Raw genomic sequence first — 8,467 nt, 5'->3', positions numbered from 1 at the left:
ATGGTTTCAAAAGGAGTTTTGACTGTGCAATTGTTGCTGGATTAGGGTCTTCAGAAGCACCGAGCTTGCACTGAAGAGCACGGAATTCAAATCTGCAAAGGGCCGGGGCCTCCGGAGCGGAGCCCCGGGAGCGCCGAGGGACACGCTCGGCCTCCAGCACGGGAATGGCTCCTGGGCTCCCCCCAAAGCCCCTGGGGAAGGGATGGGAGCATTGACAAAAGGACAGGCTCTCCTCCCTCCCTTTTAGAGCCACTGACCTAAACTGAACCGTATCACATCGCCGCCTAAACGAGCGCGGGATAAACTGTACAAGGACCTCGTTACCAAATTAAAGGAAAAAAAAAAAATAACTGAAACCCCCAATCACTTGGCAGGCATGTTTTTCTTACAAACCAAGCCTATTTGGTGAAATTCTAATTTCAAATAATTGATTCAACAATAAACCAGCAGCCTAGACCAGAAGCACAAACAGCAGTATTTGTCTTGCCCAGATAAGTAGAAATTTGGAATAAATAAATCACCCATTCCTTCGCTTATATAAATGCAAACCAGAGCAACAAAACATGGCAATAGTACAAAAGACAAATAAATGAGTTAGACACGGAGCCCAGGAGTTTAAGAAGTCTCCCCTGTATTTAATAAAGCATGAATTACTTTTTTTAGAAACACTAACAGATCCCTTGCAGATAGTTTTTATCTTTATACTATTATTATATAAGACATTTTGTGTTTAAAGTGAACTATTGCTTCGTCTAGTTGGCCCCTCTGCTGGGCATAGAAATTAGGTAGTGAACAAAATCAAAAATCACCATTGAATATTACAAACATACAACTTTAAAGCATTTTGAGGTTGTGGGTTTCCCCCCCCCCCCCTGCCCCCAGTCCAAAGAGATAAATAATGGAATCACTGGGAATGTAGAAGTCTGGGGTTTAGCGTCAAATTCCGCGTCTACATGAAATAAAAAGGAAGCCTGAGCCACGGTTAGTTGAGAGACGAAGGAAAAGATGCAATTACAGATCATCCCATTCCATCAGCTCAGCAGGTGGAAAACATTGAAACCAGCGACTTTTCAGGACCAAACCTGACTCTTTGTTTCTAACACACGTCAAAGCCCTCCTGGAATAAGTGAGACTTTTGCTTTTGAAGAACTGAATATTTAGGATTCTGCAATGATTTCTAATTAAAACACGAAATCTGGCATTTTCACGAGGCTCTAGAATTTTTCTGTTTCATTTTTCTCCAAGAAAATGAGTCTCTATCTAGTGCAAAGAAAAATATTCTCCCCCTCTGCCCTTTAGAGAACTTCAGAAGGACCAAACGCTGTTAAACAATTGACTTTGTCTCAGCTCCAAAGAAAAAAAAAAGGATTAAAATTACTTTCAGGACATTGAGGTTACGCTGTGTTCAAACCATCCAATTAGGAAAAAAAAAAACCACCAAAATTATCTTTGGAGAATTAACTAAAACCGGATCAATTATAAACCATATCTTTGCAGGCATTTTACATTCACAACACAATTTTGTTTACGCAACAAATAAGCATTTTGAATGTTTTCTCTTAGCACAGACCACGAATAAGTGAGGATATTTAATAATTTGATTAGTTTCCAATTTTAAAATTCAATGTACAGCCTAACAGGGTATTTGGACTTCGACCACTGAGGCTGGAGGTGGAAAGAAAGGCTGGAGCTGCCTCTGGCCGCTCCCTGCATCGACACCAGGGTTTAGGCTTTTACCGAAGCAAAAGAGCTCTACAGGACTATCAGCAGAGTGGATCATTCTCTCTCAGGGCTATTTTACTCAAGAGAATCAATTTCAAAAATTGCTCAAAACATCGAATGAAACACAAGTTATCTAAACATCAGATTTTCTAATTTTATTAAAAACGCACAAATTTTATCCAACATGTTTTCTTTCATACAGTGAATGGTCTAATATGCACTGGAGGTCACACAAGCTTAGGTTTATTAGAACAATAAAAGACATATGAGAAATTTAATATATAAAGAAAAAAGTAGCAGCTGTTGACTGCATATTTGACCATAAAATTTAAATATTTTGGACTTTTATTTTAAAGACACAAAAATAAAACCTGTGTGGGTCTATATAAGTCATATTAACAATTCCATGAATGTTCAACAGGACTAAAAATTAGCAAAGATGTTTGTTTGTCTTTTTTTTTTTTCTTTTTAACCTTGTAACACTTTTTAAACACCTTCTCGGGTTGCTGGTGCAAAGCACCTTACAGTATTTGTGCTATATATTTACTTTATTTGGCAACTGTCTGGGTTTTGTGGATTTTTTTTTTTCTTTGCCTTCTGTAAACAACACCTTTTACAAACTAGCACAGTGAACCACAAGCCCTGCAATCTGTTAGAACATCTACAGAAAAGAAAATGAACTATTTTGGTTGGTTGCTCAAAAATCTTTTGCTTTTGAACAAGAGGTTTTTCTAAAACAGGATTTATTAGTAAAACATTGAGCTCCTGAATTTAACATTAGACGTAAACAGTTGACTGTTTTTAGTTCAATAGAGTCTTTTTGTTTAGCTTTTCTCTCTCTGTGAAGGTAGAATACTTTTTGTTTGTTTGTTTGTTTTTTCAAGTCATTTTCGTTAGAGGTCTGGGTGGTGACCTTTGCTATGATGAGGAGGTTTTGTACGTGTAGCTTTGTGAAGGTAGAAGAGTTGGTGCTGAGGGCTTAACATTTAGTATTTGCTATTTTCGGAAAAAAAAAAAAAAAACCACAACAAAAAACCAAAACCAAAACAAAACAGCAAAGAAAAAAAATAAAAAAAGAAAGGAAAAAAGAAAAGTTGTCCCACCTGATCGTCAGCAGGCTGAAATGGCCGAAGCTAAAAAGAGTTTCTTGTTGTCGAACTTTCTGAGAGACAAAAATGAACAAACAGATTCATAATGCCAGAACCATCCTTAACCGGGACCGCTAGAGAGTTCTTGAAGCTTTTTTTTTCCCCCTTTTCTTTGACCTTTCCTTCATTCAATTATTAATTTCTTATTCTTTTAATTTTTTTTTTTTTTTTTTTTTTTTTAAACGAGAAGTTTCTAAGGATTGTGGCTCTTAGGATGACATCCAACAGGGTAAATCAAACTCACGCCATCCTACGGTAATGGCAGCACTTTACTGTACAGCTTCCCCAGTTTCTTTGTCAATGGTACAAAAAAAGTCCCCTCGCTTGTTTGATACAACCATAACATGGAGATTGTCCTGGTCTAGAGCAAAGCTTGCCTTGGAGCGATTGGATTCAGTTCGGTCCCAAGGTAATATTGTCTTAGGGCGGGAGAGATGTTATATTAATTCATTTCTGTACACCATAACAATAAGCAGACTAGATGATCATCACTTACTTAAGACCCAGTTCGTTTTAAAGCTACCACACAGCCGCTTCGTTCATTTCTGGAGGGTGGGACAAGTGATTGCCGTAGTTAGCACCACCGTTGACGGATATCGACGAAAAGGGGGGGCTGGGGCCAAAAACTTCCGCGGACATGGAGTGCAAGGACCCGGGCAGGTTGGGTTCGGGGCTGGGCGAGTCTCCCGGGGGGTGCGACATGATGTCAGTGAAGCGCTGAGCCTCACTGGAGGGGTGATGTCCGGGCAGGGGGTGGTCCATGGCCCCCAGCGGGGTGCCCGACGGCCCCGAGGAGGGCACGAAGGGGAGATCCACGGGGGTCTGCGCTTGAGACGAAGGCGGTCCTTGCGGGAAGAAATCGTAATTGCTTCCAGGGCCGTAATACTCGCTCTGATAATCTGGCGGACAAGGAGAGACAGAGGGAAGGTAACAGGCGGGCACCCGAGCGGGAACGACGCGGGAGCGCTCCCACGGCCGCGCGGCTGGGGGGCTCGGGGTGTCACCCACGAACCCGAGGGGGAAACTGGTTCCTGGGCTGGCCGGGCTCTGGCAGCCCCAGGACCCCCTTCCCGCAGAGCAGTGGAGGCACCGACACGAGCCGGCATCCCAAAAACACCGAGGGAACAGCGGGGTCCTGCTGGCAGCGCCGCAACGGCCACCCCCGGGAGAGGGAAGTCCTGTGACAGGCGGGGAAGCCGGGTGGGACGGCCCCTGGACAGCGGGACGGCCCCAGGACAGCGGGAGGGCCCCGGGACAGCCCCAGGGCTGGGGGGCAGCACTGCCAGGAGCTGAGCCGGGAGCCTGGCGTGTCCCCCTGGTGTCCCCGCGGGTGTCTGTGCATCCCGGCACGGGGTGTCCGCGGGCACAGGGGGTGAGGGGCCGCGGGGGGGGGAGTGCGTTACCCACCTCCGTAGAAGGAGAAGGGCCCGTTGGGGATGAGCTCCCCGGGCTCCAGCCGGTCCACCAGCGGCCGCATCCTGCGCGGGCTGCGGAAGAAGGCATGTCGCCGGGCGCCCAGCGCGCTCAGCTGCTTCATCCGCCGCTCCTTGGAGCGCCGGTTCTGGAACCAGACCTGCGCGGGCGGCGGGAGAGGCGCCGGTCACGGGAGCCACAGCGTCGGGGGTCCCGCTCACGCCGCCACCCCGCGCCCCCCTTCCCCTCGGTTCCCATCCTCATCCCCACCCCAGGGTCGCGTTTTTCCCCTTCCCCTTTCTCTGTTGCCAGTGTGCCCCGAGCCCAGCTCCTTCTCCTTCCAAACGGGGCCAAACCCACTCGTGACGGCAGCCCCGCTCCCCGCCGGCTGCAGGTCAAGAATGATTGAGTTAATTCTTATTACCCTGACAAGATTACTGCTAATTACCCTCACACTGAGCCTCTCCAATCTAACCTCGCCTTTAATGGTCCTTTAACCCCCCATTACCCCAGCGCTGCGGGTTTATAAACCTTTTAATAATTCCAGCGCATTGTCATTCTTATTTACCCATTAACCCCTCACATTTCTGGTTATTAATTTCGAAACTACTTTCAGCTTCTTCAGGATTTTTGAGAATAAACCTGCGGCTCCCGGGAAGGAGCCGACGGGCCAGGAAGCACCGGGAAGCTGCCGGGGCACCTCGGTAACAACGATTTAAAAGGTCAGCGGGGCTTTCTCCAGCCCTGCCGCGCGGGGGGTGCCGGGCACCGGCCGCTCCTCATCCCTGCATCCCCAGAGTCGCATTCCCACATCCCCCGGAGCCGTGCCCGGTGCCCGGAGGCGGCGGTACCTGGATGACCCGCATGTTGAGGCCAGTCTCCTGCGCCAGCTGCTCCCTGATGTGCCGGGTGGGTTTTGGGGTGGCCGCGAAGGCGGCTTTCAGAGTCTCTAGCTGTTTGGCTTTGATGGTGGTGCGAGGTCCCCGCCGCTTGGCCCCCAGGTTCTGGTCGTCGTTTTCGTTGCTGCCCGTCTCCTTGTCGGACACGTTGGCGCTTTCTGAGTCCTTGGCGTCGTCCTGGGAGGGGTCTTGAGAGTCGGGGGACAGGCTGGGGTCACTGCCGGTGGTGGCTGGGGGAGAGCAAACCGGGTCATGGTCAGCCAGGGGAAAATAACGACCGTGACGGACAGGCCGCGGTACGACAGGGGAGAGGAGAGGGGAGAGAAGGGAGAGGAGAAAAAAGGGAGAGGAGAAAGGGAGAAGAAAAATAAAGCAGAGACAATGGAGAGGAGAAAGAAATGAAACGAAAAGAAAGGGAGAGGAGAAATGACAGGAGAAAGAAGGGAGAGGAGAAAGGACAGGAGAAAGAAGGGAGAGGAGAAAGGACAGGAGAAAGAAGGGAGAGGAGAAAGGACAGGAGAAAGAAGGGAGAGGAGAAAGGACAGGAAAAAGAAGGGAGAGGAGAAAGGACAGGAAAAAGAAGGGAGAGGAGAAAGGACAGGAAAAAGAAGGGAGAGGAGAAAGGACAGGAAAAAGAAGGGAGAGGAGAAAGGACAGGAAAAAGAAGGGAGAGGAGAAAGGACAGGAAAAAGAAGGGAGAGGAGAAGAGAGAAGAGGAGGGAGAAAGGAAAGAAAAAAGAAGGAAGAAAGAAGGGAAATAAGAAAGAAAGGAAAAGACAGGAGAAAGAAGAGGAGAAAGGAAAGGAGAGAAGAAGGGAGAAGAGCATCTCATCCCAAGGAGCAGCCGGGGCTGAGCGCATCCCTGCCCGCATCACCCGGGCCGTGCTCCCTCACCTGAATGCAGGCTGTTTTCTTTGGCAGTATTGCTGTTATTTAGGTAATCTTCTTTGCAGACAAACTTGTTCTCGTCTATGATGTAGAGCTCCTCGCCGGTGGAGAGTTGCTTGTTACACATCATACACGTAAAACAGTTCAAGTGGAACACTTTGCTCCGCGCCCTGCGGACCAGGTCGCTGGGGGAGATGCCCTGGGCACAGCCCGCGCACTTGGTCCCGAAACACCTGCGGAGAGAGGCCGGGCAGCGGGTCAGCAGCGCCCGCCGAGCCGCGGGGCCCCTCACCGCGGCCTCCGCTCGCCCCGCCTGGCCGTGCAAAACCGCAATTAAACAAAATACGGCGTCCCCGCGGAGGGCTCTCTCTTCCTAACGAGCGAATTCTTGACGCTGTATTTTTTTAAAAGTAAAAATCAAACCCGGCCTGGGCAGAGGGGCTGCGGGACTGATGAACCCCGGGGTGTCCCCTGCGCCCCGACACCGCGTTAACGACGCTCTAATAAACACCCCGCAGAAATTCCATCCGTTCCGAACGCTGCCACCGGCCCCGGCCGGAGGAGCCGCCGGTGCGGGCAAGGCCAGCGCGGGGAGCGGGGGGACGGCAGGGCCGGACCCGCGGCGGGGCAGGGGGCCTCCCGAGTCCTGCTCGGCCCCGCGGGGCTCTCGGGACCGGGGCAGAGCCGGGCCGATCCCCGCGGAGGAGCGGCGGGCTCGGGGCAGTGCCGGTCCCCGTGCCCAGGAAGAAGCGGCTGCGGGGCTCGGTCCGCGCGTTGTGCGGGTGTGCTGCGGGGTTCGGCGGCCGCCCCGGCCCCGAGCCGGTCCTTGCCCTTCTCGCCGGAGTGCGGCGGCGGGGCCCGGCCGGGCAGCGGCACCGGCGGCCGCTCCGAGCCCGGGATTGATCCCGGCGCCGGGATGCGCGGGGGAAGCGGCGGCAAGAGACCGTCGGTACCCGCTGCCCTCTCCATCCATCCGGCGGGGAAGGGTCGCTGCCCTCCGGGGCAGCCTGGGCTCGCTTGGACGGGAGGCGATGGGCCCGCGGAGCGCCCGTACCGGGCCTTCCCCGGCGGCACCGGGCCCGGGCGTGCGGGGAACAACGCGGGGCTCCGGTCCGGACAGCGCCGCGCTCACGGCCGCGGAAAGCCCCGGCGGGGTCACCCCGGCGCCCGGCATCGGGCCCGGGACGGTCCCCGCACACCCCCCGCCACGGGCCCGCACCACCCCCGCACCGCTCTGCCCGTCGATAGTTCGGGAGGAACTTTGGGGAACTCGAGATCGGCCCGTCACCGACACGCAGGGCCCGACGGGCCCTTCCCCGGGCCCGACCCCCGCCGCCGGTCACCGGGAGAAATAACAGCGCTTCGAGACGTTCGCGGGTCACGGGGAGGGAAGAGGCGCTTGTGGGTCCCGCTGACAAGGGGGGAAACAGCAGAAATAAGGGAAAAAAAATGGAGATGAAAAACGGATGGAGAGGAGCGGCGGGGCCGGTACTTACCGAAAGAAGTCGTTTTTGCAGTAAAGCTTGCCTTCTCGCGAAAAGCATTTCTCTGTCAAATTGCATTTACATTCACAGCACTGAACACACTTCACATGCCAAGCCCTGTCCAGTACATTCAACAAAAACCGGTCCAAGATCGGCCTTTTGCAGCCTGCACAGTGAACCATTGTCTTTGGTTAGTTCTGAGGGGGGCAGTGGTTTCCCAGGTGTCAAGAAAAAAAAAAATTAAAACAACAATTTTTTTTTCAAAAAGATGACAACACCGACGTAGGTTTGCTTTTTGTTTTGTTTTTTTTTCTCTCTCTCTCTTTTTTTTTTTTCTGTGTGTGTATGTGTTTGTTTTAAAAGCCTTGGAGAAGTGAAGGAGGAGAAAAAGAAAGGGAGGAAGAAGAAAAATCTTCGTTCGAGTGTCCTAGGAGGGGTGCACAGGAGAACCCCCCACTGCCCAGCGCTTCAACACAGCCGTAGGATCCCGGCCGCTACCAACCACATGGATAATAATAATAATAATAATAGTAACAATAAAACAATAACGGTTATAAAGATCGGCGTTCAGAAAAAATAAAAATTAAAAAATTAAAAACAAAACCGCCAAAAAGCGAGCGTGACGAGTTTTTCTCGGGTCTGAGGTAGAGCAGTCAGGAGTCAAAGTGCTTTTCCCAAAGAGAAATCAAAGGAGGAAAAAATATAATAACAATAATAATAATAATAATAAATAACGAGCCGGGACATGGAGAGGCGGTGGCGGTCAGACGGGCTGTGGCTGCTGCCGTGGCGACATCGCCCTGACGCGGGGCTGGGGACACGCGGGGACGGGGACACGCTCCGCCGCTCCTCGCTCCGCCGCTCGCTCTCGCTTCTCTCCCTCTCCCTCGACGTCTCGGCGGCCCCGTCCGTC

General features: G+C 51.7%; 1 protein-coding gene across 1 annotated transcript; it reads right to left on the bottom strand.

The window, feature by feature from the left end:
- Window positions 1-2,174: 2,174 nt before the first annotated feature.
- On the bottom strand, window positions 2,175-7,869 carry LHX1 (LIM homeobox 1). Its single transcript, XM_032707794.1, has 5 exons — window positions 7,567-7,869; window positions 6,077-6,303; window positions 5,135-5,412; window positions 4,278-4,443; window positions 2,175-3,769 (listed from the first exon to the last, which is right to left on the bottom strand). The coding sequence occupies exons 1-5, from the start codon at window positions 7,734-7,736 to the stop codon at window positions 3,390-3,392; spliced, it is 1,221 nt and encodes a 406-aa protein (XP_032563685.1). The 5' UTR covers window positions 7,737-7,869; the 3' UTR covers window positions 2,175-3,389.
- Window positions 7,870-8,467: the final 598 nt, after the last annotated feature.

This window comes from Chiroxiphia lanceolata, chromosome 20 (assembly GCF_009829145.1).
Source record: "Chiroxiphia lanceolata isolate bChiLan1 chromosome 20, bChiLan1.pri, whole genome shotgun sequence".
Lineage (NCBI taxonomy): Eukaryota > Metazoa > Chordata > Aves > Passeriformes > Pipridae > Chiroxiphia > Chiroxiphia lanceolata.
This window is presented reverse-complemented; position numbering and strand designations above follow the sequence as displayed.